The sequence below is a fragment of the Falco rusticolus genome, chromosome 5 (genome assembly GCF_015220075.1).
Source record: "Falco rusticolus isolate bFalRus1 chromosome 5, bFalRus1.pri, whole genome shotgun sequence".
Lineage (NCBI taxonomy): Eukaryota > Metazoa > Chordata > Aves > Falconiformes > Falconidae > Falco > Falco rusticolus.
In genome coordinates this window covers 29,372,487-29,398,658 of record NC_051191.1, presented here as the reverse complement: position 1 = coordinate 29,398,658, position 26,172 = coordinate 29,372,487, and the positions used below count along the sequence as shown (strand labels likewise).

Below are 26,172 nucleotides of genomic sequence, written 5' to 3'. Positions count from 1 at the left end.
TCCCAGGGCCCAAAGTACATGCTGACTCTCAACAGAGACAACAGAAATGATTAGCTGGGGTTGGGATATTTCATTATCCCTTTCACAGTCCAGCTGCCGAGTGCAGGCAGCTGCCTTCCAGGTGACCACTTTTCTAAGGCAGGCACTTGTGTCTGGAAGTACTTATTTACTAAAAGTCCCATTTGCCTTTATTTACAATTTGCTGAACTTACTTTTTGGGCTGCAATGTCCCCTCTGGGCAGCTGCCTTCAGTGGCTGGGTGCTTTGCCACGTTTCTTTCTGTGTTTCAGCCAACACCATTCAGGGATTTGAGAGACTGCTGCTGGAGGGCGATACTTAGCACATGCTGAAATAATTTTCTCTGCCGTTTCCCCCTTCACTCTTGGGAGAGGGCAGAACATTTTTGGCAGTGCAGAGGAGGACTGGAGGGAGGTTATTTTATGACAGGTAGGTACCTCTTTCTGCTCCCCTGAAAATCCACCACATTTTGCCTCTGAAGACCCCCAGTTGCAGCTGCTGGGCAGACACCTGGGAGAGCATGGTGTGTAGACCCAAAGGATGCTCCACATGCTCCAGCTCAGGATAGATAAGGTGGTTAAGGAAGAGGAGATAGGGAAACATGGGCAGAGTGCTTGGGAGAAGAGCCCCCATCACTCCTTTCTATGTGGACAAACCTGCAAAACCCACTGGCAGGTGTTCCATCCCTTTAGTCTTGATTTATACAGCAGCTGTGATCAGTTACCTGGGATGAATTGTGTTGCTAGCTCAAGGAACAAGTCTGTGACACTGACTCAAGGGCCTGGACCCCGCTGGTGAGCCAGAGCAGAGCTGGTTTGGTTCACCTTGGCAGAGCTCCCCCGTCACCAAACTCAAGCACCAGGCAGGGTTGGTTGTTTTGGGCTTTTTCTCCCCTCTTTGCTTTATTTGAGAAATTGCATTGAAAAAGCCAAAGTCAAAAGTTAGGAAGTAGCAGCACTGAGGTCACCTGTGGAAAAAAGGAATAATAATGTTAGATCCTGTAATTAAAGTCTGGCTTACAGTGTGTTAGTGCAGGAAGCAGACACAGGAGTGTAGAAGCTACTTCCAGTCTGGTGGTACCTAATTCCTGAGAGCCTGACACTTCAACCTTAACATTATATTAAAACCAGGCTTAGTTCGGTTTGATTTTTCATCATTTCACTCTTTGGATGGCAACACACAAGATACCAAGGCTGCAAGACACCAGTGTAATATAGGGTGAATTTTTGGTCTGAAGAGTTACATGTCTTATATGTGTATAACCAATAAATAGCAAGATAAGATGCTGATTATTACATTCCTGCTCAGTGGTGGGACTGGGAATACAAACTACATTCCTAGATGCTTCACCTATACCCATGTGTTGTCCTTCTGTGCTAATGTGCTGGATGTGTTTGCAACCTACTGCACTGTCACACTTGAACAGAGCCCGGGTATCTGCCCATTTAATTTCAGAAAATCCAGACATTTCTGTTGTGCTGCAGCTGAAGGAAATAAGAGTTTGGGTGCTTGCGTTTTGACACCAAGCCCAAAAGGGTTTCTTTCCAAGCTTTTCTCAGGAGAGTAGTTCCCATGGCCTGCAGAGCTTTGATGGGATTGCTGTGTCTATTTGTTTTATAGAAGTGCTTATAAAAATCTCAGGGCAGCTTTTTGCTGTGGCTTTCATTCTGTGATAGGGGACTTAAAGTTTTGGGAGTAGTTAGTCAGCTATCCATCCATCCCTCTGGAGACTGCACATTTTAAATTCCTGATCTAGCATGCGGCAGTGCTAAAGGAGACCTAATGGGATGATGGCTCCTAGGGAACAGAGAGCGGGAGCTGCAATGCTGCTCTTGCATTCTCAAATCTGCAAAGCAAACAGAGAGCATGCTGAGAATGGTACAGATCTCTCTTTATTACTTCTGCCACTGGAAATACAAAACTTTCCTTTACCAGAAAGAGGGAGCAATATGAGTTTTAAATTGGGGTGTTCATTTTATCTAGCGTCAGCCACTAGAGACAAGCCAAGCCCTAATGTTTTAGGCTAGCCCTCAAGCTCTGTAGCATCCAGGCTATGTAGGGTATATAGGGTTGCTTTTGCATGTTTTGCTGTAGAACTCCATCAGCAAATCCCCATGCACATAGGTGCGATCTCTGCTCCAGGGAGCAAGGATGTTGAGGGGTGATCTTGGAGCCGAGCCTCCAGCAGCCCCCATGTGCTCTCACAACTAAGACTCTGAAGTCTGGGAGTGGGTGAATAATTTAACATCCACACTTAGTCTTTATAGCTGATTTTAATGGGGGGTAATAGCACTGCTAATAACAAAATCCATTGAAGACACCCTGTGCAAGTCCATAACATCAGCTTAATGGCAAAAGGTAATTGGCATGCAGCTGAAGCTGTCCTTTTGTATTAACCCTGTGGATTTCTAGGCAGACATCTTCCTTGAAGCGATGGCCTCGGCAGCGCATGTGGATAAAATACAGATGTGTTTTATGTTAAGCAGATGCAAATTGGGATTGAAACAGGGCGCACTGCTACCAACGCACATTGCTGGCTTGTGTTTACACCGGGCAGATAAGGCAAGAGACAGAGACAGTGTTGGAAGCACTGACACTTAGCGCGTGGTGTAAGCTTCATGGGCTAGTGCAGCCCAGGTGCTGTGCAGCCACCACTTTCACTGAACTTTCTTTGATTAAGAACACGAGAATTTTTAAGATTCAACCCTGGGCACCTCTAGTCAGGCACTTTCAAACCAGATGCCTAAAACTCCTTAATCTGCCAGGGACGACTTAGCTGCTGCTGAGCAATAGATTGGAAGGCTGCCTCTTCCCAGCAGAGAGGTATCAGCAGCCCAGAAGTACCACATATGTGCAGTGTTCTCAGCAGGGCCAACGAGCCTGGGCTACCCACAGCTACTGTGAAAGGACATCCCTGCCTAAGATGTATCGCTGCCATTGGACCAAACAGTTTTCAGGGCTGTGGGTTTGCCCAAGGGAAGGTTACGCTGTCCCTATGTGGGTAGAAAGATAGAGCATCTCTACAGCTGTGCATTCTGCCCAAGGCATGGGGCTTTCACCCACCACGCTTTCTCCTTTCATGGTGTCCTTGCAACACTCCAGCCTGCTGAGCAATCCCATGGCTGCTAGCACTCAAGTCAGGGCACTCCAGGGCGTGGAGCTCTGTGGTTTTCCCGGCTAGTGCAGTCCCAACAGGTACAGTGTTGACTTTCCATGCAAAATGATTGCTCGTCCCATGTCCCAGGGTTGTCCTCATCCTCTCAGCCTGGCTTTGTATTAACTCTGTCTCTCTCTGTTCCCATTTTCTCAGGTGCACGAGGAAGGAGCGGTGTGAGCGCTCCAGCGAGCCTCGGAGATTCGCCTCGGAGATGAAGCAGTGTGTCCGTCTTACCGTGCATCCCAACAACATCTCCGTCTCCCAGTACAACGTATTGGTGAGGAACGTTAATCCTTGCCCCCCTCAGATTTAATCTACCCATGCAGTCTGACAGCCCCAGGTATGTACAACCTGGATTGTTGTGGGAGTGCATGAGTGGGAAGGACCAGCAGCTTGATGCAAGAGGTTCTCCAGAGTCCATTTACTTCCCCAACAACTTTCCTGGCACAGAGAAAGACTTGCCATTGGAACACATTTTGGCCTTGGTTGTTCCCTGCCTAGAAGTGTGGAAAGAGGCTTCCCTGTTTTCTGTGAGTAGCGGAGGGCAGGTCTGAAGGGACTCTGTGCCATGCAAATGTTGTGTGCACCCAGTGTAGTTGTTTACTTCCCTGGAAGAGGGATTTGTTTATGGCTGGGCATAGACCTTAGGCAAAGGAAAACCTTATCATGGCTAGAAATTACCTTGTAGAAGGAGGACAAGTGAGACATACTATGAGTTGGTTCAGTAAGCTCCAAGTTTCCAGCACCTTGGGTGGAAATGTCTCCTTCTTCAGCCACCAAAACCTCCACCCTGCCCCAGCTCCAGCCCTAATTATGCAGAGCAGAGAGGCAGGATGCTATGCAGAGGAACCTAAGGCTCCCGAGGTTCATGCTATCTCTTGTGACCTTCCTCAGCATGAGGTTTAACCTTTATGGCATCAAACTGCTCAAGTCAGCAGCCAACAAAGCCACACAGTGAATACTGGCAGAGCAGCAGATGATCTTGATAATTTTCTGGGCTTAAGGCAAGAAATCTCTGTTGAAGATCTAACCAGCTTGTGGTTTCTCTCCTGACCCATGACCACAGTACCCTATGTGGTGAGATCCTAACATGCTCTGAGGAGGCAGAAAACCGTTTCATTCAGGCTACTAGAGCTCTGTCTTTTTGACCATACTAGTTTGGGTTGGAATTAAGGTAATAACCCAGGCCCAAAAAGCTCCATCTCTGGATGAGTTGGTCACTAGCCCCACACCCTGAAAGGTCTAAATGGAACTGCTCAAGGTGCTGCTGCCAGATGTCTTCCAGGTGACAGGTTTTGGGGGTACTAGGGTTTCTTCAGTGCTAATGAAATCAGCCTTCCAAAGCCTGCATGTCCAATCACTACTGCTTTGTTTCAGCATCTTAACTTTGCTGTGACTTTACTTTCCTAGGCTTCAGACAAAACTGATCTGAGACATCTAAAGTCCTTTGTTCTTCTGGGAGTTCAAGGTTTCTCTTTCTTATTCTCTCAGTAGTCATTGAATTCTTTCATGTTGGAATAAATCCTGGGGGACTAGCTGGCTCAGGGCGATTGAAAATGATAACAGAATAAAAGACCTTTCCCTCCAGGTTACTTCCAGGGCAAGACAACCCAGAGCTGCTGGGATCAGAAGTTGCCACTATCTGACTGTTGCCCAATAATCTGCATGAACATTTAGATGGGAGTCTCAACCCAGTCTCAGATAGACTGGTGACTAGGTCATCCACAGTCACCACAGATAGTCTCTTGGCAAACCAGGGGGAGACCACCAATGAAAGAATAGCAGGTGGTGTCTTTGCTGAGTGTCAGTTGGGTTCTAGCAAAGGGTCAGTCATACTGAGTTCTTGTGTACAGAGGCAGAGAAGCTATCTGTATGGCCAGTCAATCTTTTAAACCTTGGGCACTAACAAGGACTTGCAAAATTGTATATGAGCCTGTTTCAGTCCAGGGCTGCTGCTCTGGGGTCTCTGGGAAGAGGTATGTGCTGGGGGAAGGTTCCGTCCTTCCCTCATTATAGCAGCTCCAGAGCAGGCATGTGGGATGTAGGACTTCTTGTCTGTTCAGAGAGTGCACTGGCTCATAACATTTGTGGCCAAGCACTACTGGTCTATCCACTGGTGTCATCTTCTGCATGGCACACCTTCATTCTGCATCATCCAAGCTCAGAGTAAGATTTGTTAGGCAGAGTAGTTTCCCCTTCTCCATTTCTAGCAGGATATTAATGAGCAGGGAGAATGGATTTAGCCTGAGTGCTAAATCCATCCAACTCACCTAAGCTTTTTTCCTACTCCCCATCCAAGACAAAAGAAATCACCTTTCCCTTTGCGGTTATCCTTGCCCAGAAATGAACATACTCTCACAAAAGCTTTATGTCAGTCAGAGCCAAGGCCTGTCTGCTCAGCCTTTCTCCCTGACGGTGCCTAGTGTGAAGAGATAGCTGCAAGTCTTCTCTAAGTGAGGAAAACAGTGTGTGGGGAGCAGTAAGCATTATGTTATGTTGTCATCCTCTCCCGCTTTGTCACCTGGACTGGCCTCCTCTGTTCTTTGTGCTGGTAGCAACAACACTTCAGCATGTGTTTATGTCTCCCTTCAGTGGCTGTCACCTCAGAGGGGGCCTCAGCTAGCTCACGGAGGAGGCAAGTCTGGAGACCATCTGCATTTGTGCCTGCGTCAAGTGGTTGGCTGTAGTGTTTGGTCACAAAAATGCTAAATTTTTACTTACTAGGTCAGCAGCAGGTGATAGAAGTATTCTGGGATGCCTGTCTTTGTTCAAACATGATCTGGTGGGTTAGGCAGGACCTTCAGTGATGGAGAGCTGTGGTACAGGACCTTAGCTGGTCTGGGAAGTTGGCAGCATGAGGGTCCTTCTCCAGAGAATGAACATGGTGGAAACCATCTGTATGATCCTTTTTTTTATGACCATAAGCAATGATAGACCAATGCCAGTGGGTGCTGTGAACTCTAGAAACATGGGCAATTCCTCCTTCATAGCTTTTTTTTTTTAATGTATGGAGCCCCAGTAGAGAAAGTCCCCAGAGCCAACTGCTTCTTTGGTGGGATGGGCAGGAGAGGTTTGCTGTGCCTCTAGAGACAGTGTTTTTTTGTGGTGGACTGAAGGCTGTAACTAGACTCTCCTTACACAGGAACTTGGTGACAGAGCGCTCCCCCATCTGCTGATGCTAGGAGAGCAGGCCGTAGAGAGTTAGACTGGAGTGCTACAGTTTCTCTGTAGTCTGCAGAGTGCCTCTTGTGAGTAGCAGTCACCTTCCTCAGAAACCGCGTGCCTTGGGAGCCGCCAAAGCCCTGGTCTTCACGGCTGGCTCCAACGACTCCCTGCCTAACCTTACACTTGCATGACAGATAGCGAGCACTCCCTCCCCTCCACTGACCCAGCCAGCACTGGGATGCAGTGCCGTTGTCCCTGCATAGCCACGTACCACTTGTGTCGGCATCAGCATCTCATCCCCTTCCCCCTCCACACACACATCCCTCTCCTGAATCGCTGCTTTCTGTTGAAGGAGGATGCTCTCTCTAGCAAGAGGCTCTTTGTCCAACCTCTCCAGTGTAATTCTCTCCTGCTGGCCCAGCTCTGTTTTTTGGCTTAGTATTCTCTCTTTTCTTTTTTTCCTTCTTCTATCTCTTCTTTCCTCCTTCCATCTTTGCTTGCAGCTGGTTTTGGAGACATACAATGTCCCCGAGCTGTCAGCAGGAGTCAATTGCACCTTTGAGGACCTTTCAGAGATGGATGGCTTGGTGGTGGGCAGTCAGATCCAATGCATCTCGCCAGCTGCCAAAGAAGTACCCCAGATCATCACAGAGAACGGTGAGTATCCCACAGCTCCTCCATCTGCAACTCTTTGTAGAGGAATGAAACTGGGTTAATTAACACTGATAATATACAGCTGTGGGCTGGCTTCAGGGGCGGTGGGTTGGCTGATGTGGGTAAGGTGCAGCTGTGGCTGGTTCCTGCTAAGTAGTTAAATAGCTCTGAGGGGGATGGAAGAGGAGCTCTGGATGAAGAGAGACCTGGAAGAAGCAGAGGGAGGGGAGAGAGTGCCCTGGGTGGAGGAGAGATAAGGAGAAGGATGCAGCAGAGGCAAGAAGCAGGGTGGACTGGCCTGAAGAGGCTGAAGAAACAGCACGGGCAGTAGATGAACTGTTGAAAATTTGTGGGGGATTGGTGGCCGTGCTGGGGCAAGGCATGGGAGCTACTTATTGAAGTTAACCTGGGATGGGATGGTAAAAGCCTTGTTGCAGCCAGCTAGTTTTGATACTGCTGCAACACCTCTTCTCCTTCCTTTCCTCACCACACACCCCTCTCTGTCCTGCTTTCTCCCAAAGCGGAGTTTGGCTTGTGGGAGCCTGAGAACAGTGTATTGCAAAGCACAGGGAGTAGGTAGGATGCTGTGCCAGCACTAGCTGGTAGAGCTGTGCAGCAGCACTTTGTAGCATGGGATGTGTATGTGTGCACACGTGTGCAAGCACTGAGCTGCAGTACCAGTACCTGCATTAAGGTGCTTATGTGTGATACTGTGTGCTTTCAGACTGCCACCGAGTGGCAGTTGCATATATCTAGCAAAGACAGGAGATGGATGTGGGATATTTGTGCACCTTTTGCCCAGGTTGATGTTATACAAACCAGGGAATGAGGCTGGATGTACTCTCAACACATCCCATCCTGTGCAGTGGCTGTAAAGTCTGAATGATCCTGGCTGTAAATTCATCCTCCTCCTCCCAGATTTAGATCTGTATGCTCAGTTCCTTGTCTCTGTCCCCATCTTTTACCGCCTTCAGCTGCTCCAGGTTTGCTGCTGGTTCCCTCCCTCAGAATGGTCCAGCACAGAAAAATACCTTATCTCCAAGGATGATTTCCCACCCCACCCCCCATCACCCCTCCAGCTTTCTGCTCTTTTTGTTTCCCTGGTCTGACAACTTTTCTAGGTACTTTCAAGAGCACCTGTGGCTCTTTGCAGGGGCTTGCTATAAAACCCTCACCCCCATCAATCACCCCAAAAGATGCAGAGAGTATGCTGCCGCTTTTGTTGTTGGCTTCTTTGAAAATTCAGCATAAGGTTTGTTTCTAAGGATCCTCAGGCCACAGAAAATGAAGTGACACGAACTGTCACCATGGCCTCCGCTCTCCCCAAGCTGCACACAGCTGTGTATGCTCTCCATTGCGGTCCCAAACCAAGCCCCTGGAGGGATGTTACCATTTTCAGGTCCCACTGATTTATCAGTCATGTATACCTATCAAAAAACGTGCCAGAAACTATTTACTTACTATGGACATCTGTCCCAGACCAGGCTCTAATCAAGCAGCAAACAAAAATAGCAGTGGAAGGTGGAGGCAGGACAAAAGAGATTTATGTGCAGGTTGGTTTTCAGAGGAGCTGGGCACCTGCAGCTTGTATCGACTTCAGCAGCTGGTGCTCCACACCTCTGCAAAGACCAAGTTCTCCATGCATAGTGCCAGAAACTGGATTTGAATCAAAGAATGTGTGGCTCTGTAGCGTGTTTGATCCCTGAGGCCATCCAATCCCCACATTCTGTTTTAAAATATATGCAAGATGCTGGCAAAGTTGTTAAATACAAAGCAGTTAACAGAGTTGTCAAAGCCGGCGGCAGCAGATGGGCAGCAAAGTTGAGCACTGGCAGCAAAACATGTTTAGTGAAGTGTATGGTCTGTGCGTGTGTGTGCATGCCTGTAGGTGGGGGAGCGTGCACGTGGCTGCATGCCGCGATGAGCTGTCAAGTTTGCTTTGGCCTGATTGATTAATGAATCTTTCAGGTGAGGAGGAAAATAATAGAGGTGAAAGGACCAGCCAGGTTGCAGTCTTGAATTAAACATGGTCCCTTCCCCACCAAATTACTGCAATTACTGCACCCATTCATTACCCACAGCTGATGGGTTCTGAACAGGGCTTTTGGCCTTGTGGGAAGAGGTAGAGGTAATAGTTGACTGCCCAGCATGGGAGCAGTGGGAAAGGGGATGAGGAGATGGTGTATAGGAGCTGAGGTGCAGGCTTTGCTGCAGGTGGAAATGGATGGATCCTTCTGGAAGGAAGGCTTGTGGATGTCTCTCACACTGAGATGGGTTCTTCGTAGCCAAAGGCTGGGGTGAATGGACCTTGGGGTGTATGGGGTGAGAGAACCTGGAGGAACTGTTTGCGTGGAGCCTTCCTGTTCATCAGCATTTCCCAGGCTGCAGGTAGGGAGCCCCTACCCTGTCCTCACTGTTATGACATTTATCATCCTTGATCATTCCTTCCTCCTGCTTTCTCAAGGTATAACCTCTCTTTTGGGGACAGGATTTGGAGGTGGCCTTTTTCAAGCATAGCTGTCCTGAGTATTGGGCTCTGTTTAAAGATCTTAAATAGTGACAGTGAGGAGAAAGTAGATCTCTCTTTATGCCCTTAGGAAAACAGGTATGTGTATCCTTCAGGTGCTGTATACACAGGCCACCAATGGCTGGGGCTAGCAGTCAAATCTTCTGAGGGCATCAAATGAACCACCAGCAAGGAAGAACTTTAAGGACAGTACTCCATTTTAATGGCCTCCTAATTCCAGACACCTGCATCCTTTCTTCGAGCCTAGCTTTCCTATTTGATGACTTCAGTCATTTTATTTTTTTAAATTAGTGAGGTATGGTCTAGACCTGTTGTCATCATACAGGCCTGGCTCTGTTCCCAGGTACGATAATTTTCAGTGGTGAAGACATACTCCATCACCCTAGGACCATAAGAGGGGGGATGTGCTCTAGAAGGATTTTATTGCACTTTCTACATCTATGAGGATAGACTAGCTAAGGTACGGTATGACAGCTTCAGGTTTGGACTGGTGGCACGGCCAACAGGGCTTAACTAGGCTAACAAAGCAGTCACACATTGATGTGTCTATTTTTTCCCCAGGAGACCATCACATTGTCCAGCTTCAGCTCAAGTCCAAGGAAACGGGTATGACCTTTGCCAGCACCAGCTTCGTCTTCTACAACTGCAGCGTCCACAACTCGTATGTTCATTTCTTTTGATACTTACTTTTCATTCCACTTCTGGATCTGCCACAGAACCCACTGTTGACTGGGGCAGGTGTCCCTCAGGAATCTGGTTAGGTGTGGAGGTGACCAGCGGTCAGGATCAGTTGTGTGATAGTCAGCACGGTGGAGTCCTTCCTGAGAAGACCAGGAGCAATATGGTGACCAGTTGTCCTGCTGATAAGCCTCGTTTGCAGGAAGACATTCTCTTGAGGATTGCTACATACTCATGTCCCTCAGGCAGAGGAGCATCACAGTAATGGGAGTTTGCCACAAAATTGAGTCAAAGAGCCATGACCTCAGCAAATGGCCCCCTCATGTTCCTATCAAGCATTTTTTCGTTGGATGGTTGGATCCTGCCCATACATATGCACTTCCAACCCTCATCCATGCTCTCAGTCCCACCAGTAGGAGCCTGCCCCAGGTGGTTAGCATGGGCTTGGACCCTCAAATGTGGAAAGACAGGAGTTTCTGGTTCCTGCATGACACGAACTGAGCAGGGAATACGCAGCTGATTCCCCCAAGACCACCTCTTCCATCCTGTGAGCTCCTTTTCTGCCCTGCACCCCACTCTTCTGGGGTTTAGCTGGCACCAGGAACTGCCCCACTGGAGTGGGTCTGCAGCTTTCCTGCAGAAAGATGCTCTTCCGGCAGGTTGATCCACCCTTGAGCAAGGCTGAGCGGCTCTGTCCCTACTACTGAGCCATCAGAAGTGCCAAAAGCAGATAATTACTGCGGCTCAGCAATTCACAAGGAAAAGCAAATCCTATTTCCGTGTTCCTGCTGCTTTGACAAACAGTGTCAGAAAGCAAGTGTTGGGGGGGAGAGCATGAGAGATGGTGGTGTTAAATATTTATGGCATGTTTTGGTTTCTTACTTGACAAACTATAATACACTATCCATTTTTAATTTGATGTATCAGAGCAAGCACTTGTTACCAATTTGAGGAATAGCTTGCTGTACCAAAGCTGAGAGTGGATTGGAGTTGAGCGAGATTTCACAGAGGCAGGGGAGAGGGTGTGCGTCTGCCTGTTGGGTTCAGCCAAGCTCTACCACAGGCAATTTTTTCACTCCTGCCCATTAAAACCCCACTGGCACATAAGGGCCAGGAAAACTCCCCCTCCCCAAATCCCCTCCAGGTACTTTAGAGCCTGCAGTTGCATGAAGGTCTCCAACAGTGTGAGTGACCAGAGTCACTACCATTCAGTGCTTGTTTTGTGTAGAGAGCTTGTTATGGCTCAGTTTGGTTGCTGATGAGCAGACATCTTATTAAATTAAAAAGTATAATGTAGATGTAAGTCAGTGCTATAACACAGCCAGAAGTGTTTGTGGCTCTTACTCTCCAGAGTCTGTGGGGCATAGGAGAGCAAAACTTTGTAGGATGGAAGGAATGGCTCTTTCACACAGTCTGAACAGGTGATGTCCTAAATATGCCCTCTGCTTCCCAGGCAGCTGGCAATACAATAGTCTTTCCTCCTCTGCTGAGATGAAGAAAAAATACAGTTAATATATTTGCACCAGCCTCATCATCCTGGGCAGGACTCACACTAATAAGGCTGTGGGACGCAGGAGAAGAAAATCTCCCACTTCATCCTTGGCTTTCTGACTTCGGTGCATCACAGTTTGTGTCTGGCCTCTGTATCATGTATGAGAGTGGGAGGATTAGCCGGATGGGACTGCTGGTGCACAGGCACCGTGGCATGGCAGCAGGGAGGCACCGATGCTTCCATGGGCATCACTCCTCCTGCTAGTCCCTCCCTCAGCCACCTTCTCATGATGTGTTTGCAGCTCCCAGGGCGCTGGTGCAGTTCACTGTGGAGGCAGCAAGGCTGTAGCAGTGTCCATCCATCCCCTGATCTTGTATTTTTTGTTACGGGCAAAAAAGGGAATGCCTTTTATGTATGAAGCTGAGAACTTGGTGACAGTCTGGTTAAAAGTTGTAACAAGGCAACCAAAATCCTTCTATTTATTATTATTCTAGTTACAATGATATGAATGCAATCTAAATTATCTAATTCATATGAGACACCTGTGATCACAGTGACAACCAGATCAGGGCATGCAAGTCCTGAACCAACCTGATGGTGTTGGACCAGATCAGAGCCTATGGCCTTCTGCTAGTGGTGGCAAAAGCAATGTTTACCAGGCTATATTTTCCTCTGAGAAACACTATTAGTCTTATGGTCTGTCCTGTTGGCTGACAGGCCCCTGCTGGCCAAATGACTACTCTTTCTCTCTATTTCCAGGTGTCTGTCATGCGTGGAAAGCCCTTACCGGTGTCACTGGTGCAAGTACCGCCACGTCTGCACTCATGACCCCAGCTCTTGCTCCTTCCAGGAGGGACGTGTCAAGCTGCCCGAGGTAGGCAGGGGCATAGGGCACGTGTCATGTACGTGGGCTGCTCAGGGCTGATGTCACCCTTTGGCTGGGGTCAGACCAATAGTCCAGGATGCCTTCTCCACCTCCCATCCCCTCCTCTCCCTCTACTTCTCACTCGCCAGGAGACCCTCACCTTTTCCTCTGCAGATAGCTCCTCTCCTCTCTGCTCTACCAGACACCCAGAGAGCTGCCATCTCCCTCCGATACACTACAGGCAGTGCGTCACCTTGGAAAGTCTTGGCGACTGGAAGGGACTGTGAGGAATGGGAAACACTGGGCATGCATCTCCTCCAGGGGAGGAGGTCGTTACTAAGCAGATACCCTGAGACGCTCAGATACGGGGAAGATTTAGGGCTATGCCCACCGTGTCAGTGGATTTCAGCTGGGCTTCGAGCACATCTGTGGCTTCATGGGTTTGGTGCCTAATGGCCAGTGATTCCAGCTGCCTCCAGATGAGGCTGGGGGATGCCTCATTGCCAGTCGCTGAGCTGAACTGGGCCTTGGGGCTTAATACAGAGCTGGCTGCTGCGCTGCAAATGCTGTCTGGCTCGTATTGTAACTAACGAGCACTTGCAGACAAGTGGAGCTCGGGAGAATACAAATAGGAAGCCACTTAATTACTTCCTGGTCAGGAGCCGTCTAAAAGCATCCTGGCCTGTCTGGTAAATGACCTGAGATGGCTCGTTGTTTGCCTGGCCCAAGGGACCAGTACCCATTAAGAGATCTGATATCTGCTGAACCACGGGGCACAGAGGCGGCTGCTGAAGACTCCAGCAACGTGTGTCACATTCAGAAGATGAATGTGAATGGAGTAGAACCTCCCCGCGCTGCCTGCTGGGTCTAGTGTCTCTAATGTGGCCCCCCACCTACCCCCAGCCCATGTCCCAGACAAGCCAGTTTGCTGGACCAAATGACATGTGTAGTGTCTTCACACTCCTATGTCAACCCCCGTTCCCTCCCACCCCTTCCTCATGAGCTGGTTGAGATGTCACATATGTGCTGGCTGAGGTGTCCTGGAGCAGACATCCTGAACTGCTGTGGCATTAGGACAGGTCATAAATATGCGTGAGCAGGGAGGTTGCCAGTTCTTCATCTACCAGGCTTCAGATTTTGCTGTAAACCTGCTAGAAAACTTGCTGAGGAGCTGGAGAGCTTGACACCTTCTGCTCAGTGGTGATGCGGTGAAGGAAGGCAGCCCAGGGTTCAGCCCTTTTGGTAGACTATCCCAGTCAGACAGGCCCTATTCCCTCACGTGGAGCCTTGGCAGACCTGGCCAGTCCTGCTGGCTGCAGGTCTCTGTGCCTTTCACTTCAGGAGCTGGAGGGACCTCAACCTCTTGCTCAGGTGGAATTCCTTGGGCTGCTTTGTCTCAGCTTCCTGCTGTGCAATACCACCACCATTTACCTCCTCTGGCAGACATCTCTGGTGTGTCTCATGTACCAAGCACGGGACCCACCTTCCTAGTTCCCGCTTCTTCTATCCTCCAGCCCCCTGCCCAAAGTGAAACACCTACAAATCTTAGTGCATCTCCTTCTTCCTCGACCCCCATCACATCCTTGGTATTTCTGACACTCACTCCAATTGGAAAGGAGATCATGAGAAGCTCTGCATCACCCCAGTTCCTCAGGGAAGGGACTGAGGATGGCATAGCCCCTGGTCTTTACTGTATCTCCTCCAAGATCCAATCTCTGCAGAACTGGGGAGGAGACAGTGGACTCATCCTCTGCAGATCTGCCTATTTTAGCACACCTTTTCCATCACTGCTTTGTCACCTCTCACTCGTTTTGTTTCTGAAAGGCATCCTCTTCAGACTAGGAGACAGCTTAGTCTGGGGAGCTTTGTCTGTCAGCAGAGATTGCTCTTTCTCTCCTCTATCCCTTCTCACAGAGGATTTCCTGCTGAGCTTCAAATGCTCCTCTCTGATCTTGCAAAGCTGCTCTGTGCAATTTGCATGGCAGCAGGGAGAGGCACAAACTTGACCTCAGAAGACAACTATTGATCTACAAGGCAATGGCAGCATCATGCGACACTGTATGTTACATCGGCCGTTCCTAATAAGGGCTGCACCGCTGTTGGCTTCTGCAGTAAAACCATGTCTGGGCACAAACCTCTTTCCCAAAGGGCACAACATTTGCCAGTCAGCTGTTCAGCTCAGGAGCTGGTTTTTCCTGTGTGCTGTGCAGAAGAAACATTTCTCAGCACTGGAACAACTGGACAGTATCTGCAAAGATAATGGCCTTGCAAACCCCAAAACTTTCAGAGACAGCTTTCTGCCTGGCAGTGTGAGAAATGCCCTGCAGCTTCAGGGTCCTTCTCATTGCCATTGGTGTGTTTGTGGCCCTCAAGGACACTTGGGCAGGGGAAGGACAGCATCATAAGTGCATTCTGACAAACACAGATTTACATTCGCTCTGTGGCCAGAAAGGCTTTGTCAAATGACACTTGGAACAAATGCTGCCTATGTCTCTTATGCTTCTCTTGAGAAGACATCTTCTCACTGACTCATCCCTCTCACTGAAATTTCTACTGTCTATTTTTTACTTTCACCTTTCTTTCCTCTTCTCTCCTTTACCCATGACTATTTGTTGAGTGAGTTCTTTGAACAATGGAAACCATTTGGTATGGAAGCCAAGCCTGGCTCCTCATTGCCCATCCAGACCTCCACCCACTTCCTGATGACATGACTCACAAGGCTGACAGGACTAAGGTCCATTTCCAGAATTCTCAATGCCATCTTCAGTAGTGCTCAAAATGTACCATCACCTTGAGTGGGGCTATTTTTACTGGCCTTCCATCTCCATCTGCAGTGCTCCTTTTGATCCTTTCCTCTACAAGCACTTGGACCCCTGGAAGATGAGGAGGGGGCAGAGTTTGCTACCATCAAGGCATGAATACCTGCTAAATAAGTAAGTCTTGAGGAGGTATTCATGGGAAACTGTACTACCAGCATGGGGTGGTTGGACCATGCTATTTGCAGTCCTTCCATGTATCAGCTGAGCAGATTAGCATGGCCGGCTTCCAGGATTGTATGGTCTGATTGCACCAAGAGACTCCTTGCCAAGTAAACAAATATTGATGTTACTCTGTCGTATGGATTGGTGCCAGAAACTCCTTCCCTCTGTAATCATCATTGCTGGCATGCCAAACCTGCTCCTCTCCCCTTCACTATAGCCTTCACCTTCTTTTGTTGATACGCCCACCTCTAGGTCATTTTTTTTTCTCTTTTTGCCTATATAGCATCTTTCCATCATGTGGGAAGAGGCTTCCCACTCTCCAGATGGCCTGGGCTGCAAATGGACCAATTGGGTTGGTACCCATCACCTCTGGACCAGCCTGGAGAACTCTTTGGAGGGAGGCTTGTACCCTACTTCTGACTCCATAATTTCCTTAGCATATCTCACAAGTTTCTGGATTCCCATGGGCTCAACCTGCCTTTCTTTCAGGTCGTCTTCATGTTTTCTGAAAGGATTTTGTTTGGGTTTTTTGCTTGCTTTTTTTTTTTTTTTTCTCCTCTCTGTATAGTATGAGTTGCTGATTAATGTGGAGTGCAGGATGAATTTGAGACTGATCCAGTGGGACAGCAGAAAGGCTTAGACCATGACCCATGCTGTCCGGAAGGCAAAATGTTGTTTCTATCTGTATAGCCTGTGATCTACCATCCAAGGTGTGCCTTTGCATTACATGGTGAGTAGCTGCAACCAGCCAGCCCCAGGCTGGGACAGGGCAGCTCTCCCAGAACTGCCTGGCAAAACTAAACCAGAGATGGAGAAAACACAGTAAATTCACATCTCTCGATATCAACAAAGAGACGTGACTTTCTTACCCATCACTTGTCAGGTGCTTGGTGAATCAGCTCTACCCACAATAAAGCTGAATCAACTAGACTGGAAGCCTTGGGAAAGCCCATGTTTGCTCCTGGTGAAGAACTCCAACGTGATCATAAAACAAGAGTATTTATGATTATGGCACTGAACTCAATCAACTAGGGTTGACGATGTCTCTGGATGATTTGCGACAGAAATACTTCACCTTAGCATATAATTTCCCTTTATAGTGGGTTTTGAAAAGCTAAGTCCACTAGCTTGAAATATACTGAGTGACTTCTTGCTTTGTAAAGGGGAGCTGATGGTATTGCTATTGAGAACAGGAAAGGAAAGAATAAGAAAGAAAAGACATTTTATTACTGAAGTGGCTTGTTGTTGTTGTATTTCCCAAAGGGAGCTGATGGCAAAAGTAGAGATAATTAGCCTCAAAGATAGAGTGGAGCAGGCCAAGTTTCTGTTTTTTTGGTTCTTTGGGTTTTGTGTTGTGTTTTTTTTCTTGGCATCCTGTCTCTGCTTTGACATTTGTTGCTAAAGTCATAGTGCAGGCATAGTGTTGCACCATAAACGATTGCGTTGCAGACTAACACACTGTGAAATCAACCCTTGCCTGACACAGTCACCAAGCAAGAAAGGTCAGTCATTTTGTTCTGCAAATGGGCAGAACAATCAACAAGTAGTGGAGTGAAACTGAGGCATGGAGGAGTAAAACAGTTGATCTGAAGGTCTCGGGTGTGACAGAAGCTACAGAAACAGTTATCTGTCTCTCCTGATATATATCACCCACTACACCTGACTGCATTATCCATCTTGTCTTTGTACAGACCTACTCTGACCCAGGGAGGTAGTTTTCAAGCCAGTGTTTCATAGACATCTGTACAAGGATGGGTAAGCTGGGGTAGCCTACTTGAGTTGATGGGATAAAGGATTAAGTCTTCTTTTGTGCTTTCTTTTCAAATGAACATGATCTTGTTCTGGGCCTTGCAAGGATTTTAGCTTTGGGGGTGGGGGGAAAGAGGGGGGGAAAAATGGCAAAGGCAGAAGCAAGCCTAGATAACAAATCTATTATCCGCGGGGTTTAAAAGATGCATAATCATTTAATTACCTTGAAGGAGGTTTTCATCTTTCCCTGTTCAACCGATTTGTGTGTGCGTGTGTTTTTCTTCCTCCCCCAAACAAGCTTTTTATTAAAAGGATTTTCATCTGCTGCCTAAAAAGAGAACAGAAGAAAAGATCTCGCACCAAAGTGTTTTATGTCGAGTTTTACGTGCTAATGACAGTAAAGCCCACATAAAAGAAACAACTGCTTCAAATATTAATTTGTCAAAAGCGATAGAAAGCTGTGTGAGCCGCATGCTGGCGAGCAGCTGCTGAGGAGCGGAGTGCTGCTTTGCCCAGCACTTGCTCATGCCCTGTGCCAAACAAAGAGCTGTACCGGTGGCCTCTGCAGTGGAGTGCACTGATTTATCTCTGACCGCCTGCCTGTCCTTCTTGGGGGTGGGTTTTGGGGAAACAGGAAAGAAAGGAGGTGACGAAAAGAGGCACGGAGTGATAATGACAGCTCAACCTGAACTGGCAGGCATCTAAGAGGCATTTGGACAATGCCCTTATCATGCTTTTAACTTTTGGTCAACCCCAAAGTGGTCAGGCAGTTGGACTAGATGATTGTAGTAGGTCCTTTCCAACTGAAAAGTATCCTATCATGTCCTATTCTGTTCTGTTCCACTCCATTCAGTTCTAATGCCAATTCTGTTCTATTCTATGTGGTAATGCCCACAACTCCTCATTGTGGTGGACTTTGTAGTAAACTCAGCAACGCCCTTCCCGCCCCGCCAGTGCATCTCAGCCTGGCTCCAGAAGGGCTTGGCCCCAAGTTCTCAAAAAGCAGGCAGGTTTTCAGGGCCCCCAGATGTCTTACTTTGCCTTCTTTGCAAGGTACAGAAGGAAGATACAGTGCCCACCCCCTCCCAAAATGCACCCCGGTGGAAATGCCTGGGTGAGTGCACTGGGCAGGGGGCAGATGACCTGCTGGGCCATCAGGTGAGCATGGCCAACCCTTTGCTCCCTTGCATCGGCAAATCTTCTGGTGATGCATCTTCAGCTGTTGCTGTGGCAACTGCCCGGTTTCCCTCCCGCTCCTGTTTCCAGCCTTTCTTAACTGGGCCAGAGAGGCAGCTTCTGGAAGCATCAGCACAGGGAGGAGAGAAAAGCCATCACTGCTCAAATTAATGTATCTCTCATTTCTCAGGGACTCTAATGACGGTTGCAGCAAGGCCAAAATCAGAGTGCCGAATCCTTTCCCGCTTGTCAATTACCCGCTCACTTATCCTGGCACCTGTCTATCATTAAGGGGAGGGTGTGAGGTGTAGTTTCTATGGCAACTGCAGGGAACCTGCTGCCTTTAAGTGATGTGAGCAGGCAGGGGGACCGGCAGGAGAGGCGAGGAGCAGCTCTAGACAAGCAGCTGCTGCAGGCAGCAAGAGTCACCCCATGCTGATGGGATCTGGCATAGTGATGCATGCATTTTGTGGCACCTGCTTTTAAGCAGCATGGGGGGTTTGGTGTTTATCATCTGTTTAGCTCTTAGAAGTGTTTCCAAGCACGTGTGATGGAGTTCAGTCTTGTCAGCATCCTGTCCAGGGAAGATGCAGGGGTAATCTGGGAGGAGGCTGTAGCTGACTGTTTGGATCCAGCCATGCCCTGGGGCTCCTGGTGGTTTGGCATTTCATCCCTCATCCACCATTACAGCCCTTTCGCAGAAATGGGGATGTATCATGTAGCGGGCACATCTTCTTCAGAGGAGGGTGCTTCAGATAATAATAAGAGGAAGTTAAAGACAGAAGTTGGAGGCCAGGCAGAAAGCTTTCGACATGGTCATGGAGTCCTGTTAGAATATGAAGATACTGCTCAGAGGTAGTATTAGGTCGTGTATGAGGCCACTGGTTGTATTTCAGCAGATGAGGGTTTTATACCTGGCTCTAAGTTGGCTCAGACACATTCACCTTTCTGTGCCCCTGTTTCTCTCACACCCTCTCCTGAGTCAGGTAAGCACTTTCTGTTAGTAGGGGCTTGTACAGTGCATAGTACTCAGAGCTGCAATCTCGCAGTGGGGGCTGTTCATAAGAAGTCTTTCTGCATGTACAAACAAATTAGGTATTTTGCTGTTATCTGCAAGTCATACTGACTTGCACTGAGGTGAAGGAAAAGATGGAAAGCCTGTGTGCAGGGTGGTTTCTTCTGTTATTTTGGAGCACCTTTTTCATCTCTGAGCCTTTCTGCCCTGCATTCATTCAACTGGCAGGGGAAGAGGCTGGTGACTTGCTCAGTTTCTGCAGTAACTTAGCAGGATCTGTGATTACTGGGATGTGGATCTGCAGGAAATCTGTCCTGGTGCAGGGCAGCTCCATCATGTCTCTCCTTGTCGAGACCTCCAACCGAATCACAAGGGGAACAGAGAACTGATGGAAAAAAAAGCCTCCCTGTGAGTGGTTACTCCTACCTTAATACACATCTTGTTTTCTTAGAACTTAGTTTATCCAGCCACCATGTGAGCGAGCAATCAAGAACTTGTTCAAGTACTTCCTAGGAGTAGCTCAGGGAGGTTAGTCTGAATGGAGGTGTAAGAAACATCTGACACTCAGTATCGCGTCCTTGCTATATGTTATGCATAACAGTTGGGCTGCTCATCTTTGTAATGCAAGTTTATTTATCCCATGGGACAAAGTGATCTCAGAATGCAACAGGGTAATGTTCATCTGTCCCTGCCAACACAGCACCCTTGAAATAACATCGGGAAGAGCTTATGTTGTTTTGATAGCCCAGCTCAGTGCAATGCCACTGTAATGCCTCAAGTGACTAAAGAATTTTCTGGCTATCTGGACATCTGTTAGGACTGCAAGGATCTGTATGGCACCCTGCTGTTTGAGGCAGGAAAGACAGCTCCCCATTCAGACTTAGCCCTGATGCTGATGGCCTGGCTCTAAAGCAGGAGAATTTTGCTTTTCTTCGTTGTAACATCAGCTGCAATCACTGCTTCATATGAGCTTTTGGATCATGGCCAATGAGAAACATCCTCAGGATGTTGAAGCTACAGATAAGAGGTGAGGCTGGAATTTATCTCCTGCCCTGCTTGGGACATCTCCAGGAGGCTGAGCCCAGACCCTCCTTCTCTGCCTTGTTTTTAAGCATGAGTCCATTTGCTTTGGCTTGGATGTTATCACATACTGTCATGAATCTTGGTGTGGGGGAGGCTGACAAAAGCCATGATATCATGGTCCTGACCTTCCCACTGTGGAAGCCAAAGTAATATGACTCTCTGGGTTTCTGTCCTGGTTTCCAAAGAAAGTGGATTTGCATCAACGTGGCCTGTGTGTGCAACCTCCGGTCCACCAGTTACTCTGTCTCCTCTATTGACTTCTGAACTGATTGGCCATTCTTGGCCTAGTTGGGCCAAAGTCTGGAGCTCTCAAAGATACCAAGTTCCTAATAACTTTGTAAAAATGGGAAGCTTTAGATAAGAAACAGACCTTTGGTTCTCTTAGGAGGAAAGTGTCACAGCTTGGGCTCAACCGTTGTTACAGACCAGATATCCCCATGTGAGAGTGTTGTCATGGGAGTCCCTGTTGCTTATGAGGGAGCCTTGGAGAATGTCCTTTAGGCAAGCAAAACCGATTTGTTGGCACAGCTGTACAGGAAACAGCTTTGTGGAGGAGTGACATGTCAAAGTCCTTGGCACCAACAGGGATGAGCAGTAAGGGGTATTACTGCAGTGCTCAAAATTTGCAGCCTCACTGGGCTGCCATGCATGTACAGTGCTTTGATATACATCACGTCTTGGAACTTCAGATAAAGTCCTTACAGAAGGCCAGAAGGCTGGCTAAGCAGAAGGATGCAGATTTATATAGTAATAATTAGAGAAGGAAGTCATTACTGCTTTATAAGCTGCCTGTGCTCTGCTCTGTGCTTTCCACGGCTTTGCACAATGCAGTTTTACTATGTGTGTTATTCTGAAGGGCTGTTCTACTTACCTAGGGTTTTCCTTTAACACGTTACAGACTGCCTGAGTACATACACAGTTATCTTGTGGCTTGCATGTACACCACCTTCCTCAGTGCGTGTATTTTTATGATTTCAAAACCAGGCAGTTACTCAGGAAACACATGAGCTGAGACTGCTTGCATGTCTCCCGTAGACCCTCTCCTTTGAGTAAATGTACCTAATGACACAATCATCTACTATTTTTGTCACTAGTCCACTCCCCTCACCCAGTGACCAGAAGGCTCCTGTTCTCCGGATCATTACTTTTCCTTCTGAGAGTGTGTCAAAGCAGCAAAGGGCTGAAAGAAAGCTAACGTGTCTCTATTTAAGAAGGATAAATGTGGTGCTTGGATAATTATGGCAGCCTGACCTTGATCCTTGTGCAATAATGGACCAGCTGAGAAAGACTCTATTAATAAAGAATTAAAGGAGAGTAAAATCATTAATGTTGATCAGCAGAGATATATGGACTGACTTCAGAGGCAGAATAGTCCTAGGCTGAGATCAAGCTCTCACCAGACCTGGGTCATTTCCCAGTAATGCCTGCATGGCCTTGGGGGGGTCACTTTGCTCCCAATCAACAGGATCCAGCAGTAAGCCATATGAGAGGAGGTTAGTTATCTTCATTTAGCTTCTGCTTTTCCAGTATCCACTCTTGGATGATCAGCATCACTTATTGCTCTTTAGCCTTCACAACACCGAAGCCAGGGACCCAACAGCCTATGGCAGCTGAGCTAGTGATCTGATACTTCCGTTGGGTTCCCTTCCTTCAACAGTGATATTTGTACACTAATCTGTGCAAGCCACCAGAGTGCACAGAGCTTAAGCAGGGCCAAATCTCTTCCATAGACTGAGCACCAGCCTCCAGGCCAACCACCTTTTCCCAGGCACCAGTACCACTTGCAGTATCTGGCAAAAGAGAGCTGGTATTTGCTCCTGAGTGCATCGAAGACTCTTAACTAGAAAGCAGCCACCAGAAGTGACAGCCTTGCAAAGACTCAATTATTCCTTTGTTGTCTCTGCAGATGTTTACACTTCCCATAAATCCTGTTGCTTTCTCTTCATCAGCTGCCTTTAAAGTTCTGAGCATTTTCTTCATGTATTATTACTTTTGCTGTGGTAATAAATAAGCACAACATCAATCAAACTAACAACATTGTAAACTTAGGAAGTGCAGATAAAATATATGGTGCATTAAAAAATTCTTTGACCGGGTGAGCTTTTTTGTAGCTGGTTTGATTGCTGCTGGTGCCAATGTAAATTTGGAGGAAGTATATCCAGAAATTTATGGAGCTTGGAATCCTGCCTACGAAGCATTGACCTGATTCCACTTTATAACCTAATAACATTCTCCGGCACTGTTCGTGTAAATTCTAAATATATATTTTTATGATGCTAAGAATTAGTGGTGTAATAATGTAAACACAACGTGGACTGTAACTCACCCCTTCCCTTCTCACACTGGGAATGCCGAGCTCCTTGCTGTTTCTTTCTCCAGTTTATCCTCGGGCTGGGAAGTTGTGCAAGAGTTTAAAAATGATTTATCGAAGAAAACAGCTTGTCAGCCCTAGAGCCTGAAGCTCTCTGTTTGCAGCAGTACAGGGTAGCTGCTGAACAAGCCTCTGATTTTGCTCAGGTGGTGTCACAACCCTGACCTAGGGTGACCATGCTGAGGTGTGAGAAAAAAGTTCAGGCAACATATTCCAGGCAGTCCTTGCTGCTTGTCATCTGCCAACTTGCTGATTTCCTGCTTTTTATCCAGGTGAAATCTGATTCTTCTAGAATCAATGGGGGAAAAAATATCTCTGTTTGTTTGTTTGCCTTGATCCTTTTGCTCCTTCCTTCCCTTTCTTTCTCTTTCTCTGTTCTGTTTTGGGTTTAATGTGTTTTTATCTAATCTCACTTACAGCATCCAGATGCTGTAGTCTAGATATCTTTACACTCAATCCCTGCCTCTCAAATCTTGCCCTTTTTGACTTGATTACAGCACAGAGTGGGAGGGTGGGAAAACCATAGAGGACACAGGCAAAATGGTACATTGCAGCTCAGCAGAGCAGATGGACAAGAGATGTATTGTTTTTACATATTATGTGAGTAAATAGCAATGAGTGTCATTTCTTGTGGGGTTCTGAAGGGCTTGAGTGAGTAAGTTATGGTCCCCATGTAGATTCGCTTTGTGGTCATGTTCCTTCCAGACAAGATGGCTTGGATAAGGCACAAAGATGGTTGATGAATGAGAGATATTGAAAAGTAAGTCTTAAAAAAGCCCTGAATGAGGGTGAAGAAATAGATTTTGATGACAGGAGAAAAGGGGAACTGGATGCTTTGAGATCAGTATTGGAGGAATTGATGGTGATGGCTGTGTCTGGTCCTGAATGGAGATGACTCCTACTTTTCTAGGAAAGAAAGGGTGAAAACCCACTGCCAAGAGTTGAATATATCTTGCCAAAGATTCCTACAGTGCAGTCAGCCATAGATGAGCTCCAGTTTCCTTCTGTAGAAAGTGGAGATCCAGTTAATGCTACCAGGGATCATGAGGGAGCAGTACAAAGGAAAAGTAGGAAAGATTCCCCCACCTGAATGCTCTGGATGATAAGAGATGCACAGGGGAAGAGAAATGAACTGGGACACCAATATAAGGTCGAGACTCTTGATAGGTGGATGGGTCATTGTATTACCAGGGGTCCTCAAACTTTTTAACCAGGGGGCCGGCGCGCAGATGAAGTGGCAGGCAGCCATCTGCGGCTGCTTGGTTTGCCCCCCCAACCCCCGGTGCGGGGGGGTGGCGGGGGGGGGTGTCTGTAAATACCAGGGGCTGGATTGAGGACCCTGGGGGGCCGTATCTGGCCCGCGGGCCATAGTTTGAGGACCCCTTTAATTAAACCTTCACAGATGTTTCACCTGTTCCCTTGTGGGATGCCTACTATTCACAGCAGATCACACCCGTTTTCTTTTGGAAAACGGAAAACACTTTGATGAGACTTGGGCTCATGATCCTGGCTATAAACAGCAACAGAGAGTGAAACTGTACAAAAGAAGGTTAGAAGAAAATCCACGCAATATCACTAGACTGTGAAAGATCCCTACATGTTTCATCCCTAGGAGAGGATGATAACTCAGAGTATCTGGTCAGTCTCCTGCTTATACTAGAAAACAGCATGGTGAAACCTCCATGAAATCATAACTATATATGTATGAAGCACCATAAAGGTACCAAACTAATTAGTTCAGGGCTAAGACCACATAGCTTCAGAGAGGTTTCATTGTCCTCTTTAGCAAAATACTCATGATAGCTCTCGCTGGGGACTCACTCAGGTATAACTGTGATGAGGGCCATAACACATATGTGAAAGAAAAGGAGAGAAAGGGTTCTCATATTTCTGAGACTTCTTTATTCCTGCAAGCTGCAGAAAAACACATTTTCAGTGATTCTATAAGGAGTTATAAATAAAGAAAATTAAACTACCATCGACCCAGTGAGTACAGCCCATTTCAGGCCGTGTTTTCACTACAAAAGCTCTCTGACTTGATAACTGGCAAAATCTGGTGATTTGAGGCGTGCATTGCTGCTGATACGAGTAATTGGCAAGGGTGGAGGATATTATTTTAAGGAGAATGACTCTTTCGAAAACATTTAATGAAGACAATGAAGCTACATACACAAAATGAATCAACAAGAGTCCGCTTTCAAATGTGTTGCCCTGGTACAGATTGAACTGGATTTTAGCTCCTCTGGAATCTGAACCACTTCCCTGTAGAGTTGGGGGAAAGGCTTAATTTATTATATACCAAAGACAAAAGGGATGGGACTGTAACTTTCCTTGGTACAGTTGTTGTTAGTGGATGGTTTTATTTCCCCTACATCATGTGAAAACTGTGCTTTTCTAACCTAGGTGATGTCCATTGCAGAGGAAGGGTGAAGGGAAAGTGTCTCCATTGGAAAATACTGAAGATAACTCTTTTTTTAAGGATCTTTCTGCTTTGGTCCTGCTGCAGGGTCTGCTCTGAGCAGGTTAATGTTTTGATCTCAAAAATACAAACCTGACCAGGCATCCAAAGCTTGACATGTGCTGCAAAATGAATACTACATTTGAATTCAAACCCAGAGCCTAGTCCAAGCTCTGAGGTTTTATGCAATACATTACCCAATGCAATTGCCCCCCCCCCCCCCCCCATTTCAATTAGAAAGAACATTAGGTCAATCAGATAAAGCCACATTGGGAGGATTTCCTCTTTATGGCGCTTGCCTCTTCAATTATCTATAATGAACTTCCTCACAGCACTGCAAAGCTTTTTATATGCAAACGAATCCTGTTTTGGGGCTGCCGCAATCACTGCTTGTTAATGAACTTGAAACAAGTGTTATCGGAAAGGTTACAGCACCAGTGGTGGAGGGGGACAGGATAAAGCTAGACAAGAAAGACCAGTCTGAAGAGCTGGGATTGGCCTGCAGGTAACATGGTGGACTATCTCCAAGCCCCATCCTCCAGCTCCCTTCAGAGGCTTTTCTATTTGACAGACATCAAGCAAAATGCCCACTCTTGGGAAATGGCTGCTCAGCGACAGATAGGGCTTTCCCAGCCTCCTGTCCCACTGATCCTCTCTGCCAGTGCATCTCTCTCTCTCAACTCTTATAGCTGGGGAGAAAAACAATATAGATGATGTTGCCAAGGTCTTTTCTTGTGCCAGGAGAAAGAGAGGGAGCTGACTGAGAGACCCCAGGACATGTTG

General features: G+C 47.3%; 1 protein-coding gene across 2 annotated transcripts in view; it reads left to right on the top strand.

Annotated features, from left to right (window-relative positions):
- PLXNA4 (plexin A4) overlaps nucleotides 1–26,172 on the top strand; it is a 456,157-nt gene that overhangs the window by 336,249 nt on the left and 93,736 nt on the right. For both annotated transcript variants that reach the window (XM_037389024.1, XM_037389025.1), the window contains exons 6-9: nucleotides 3,329–3,452; nucleotides 6,844–6,997; nucleotides 10,083–10,182; nucleotides 12,451–12,565. In XM_037389024.1, coding sequence (XP_037244921.1) covers nucleotides 3,329–3,452; nucleotides 6,844–6,997; nucleotides 10,083–10,182; nucleotides 12,451–12,565 — 493 coding nt within the window. The remainder of the gene's footprint in view (nucleotides 1–3,328; nucleotides 3,453–6,843; nucleotides 6,998–10,082; nucleotides 10,183–12,450; nucleotides 12,566–26,172) is intronic.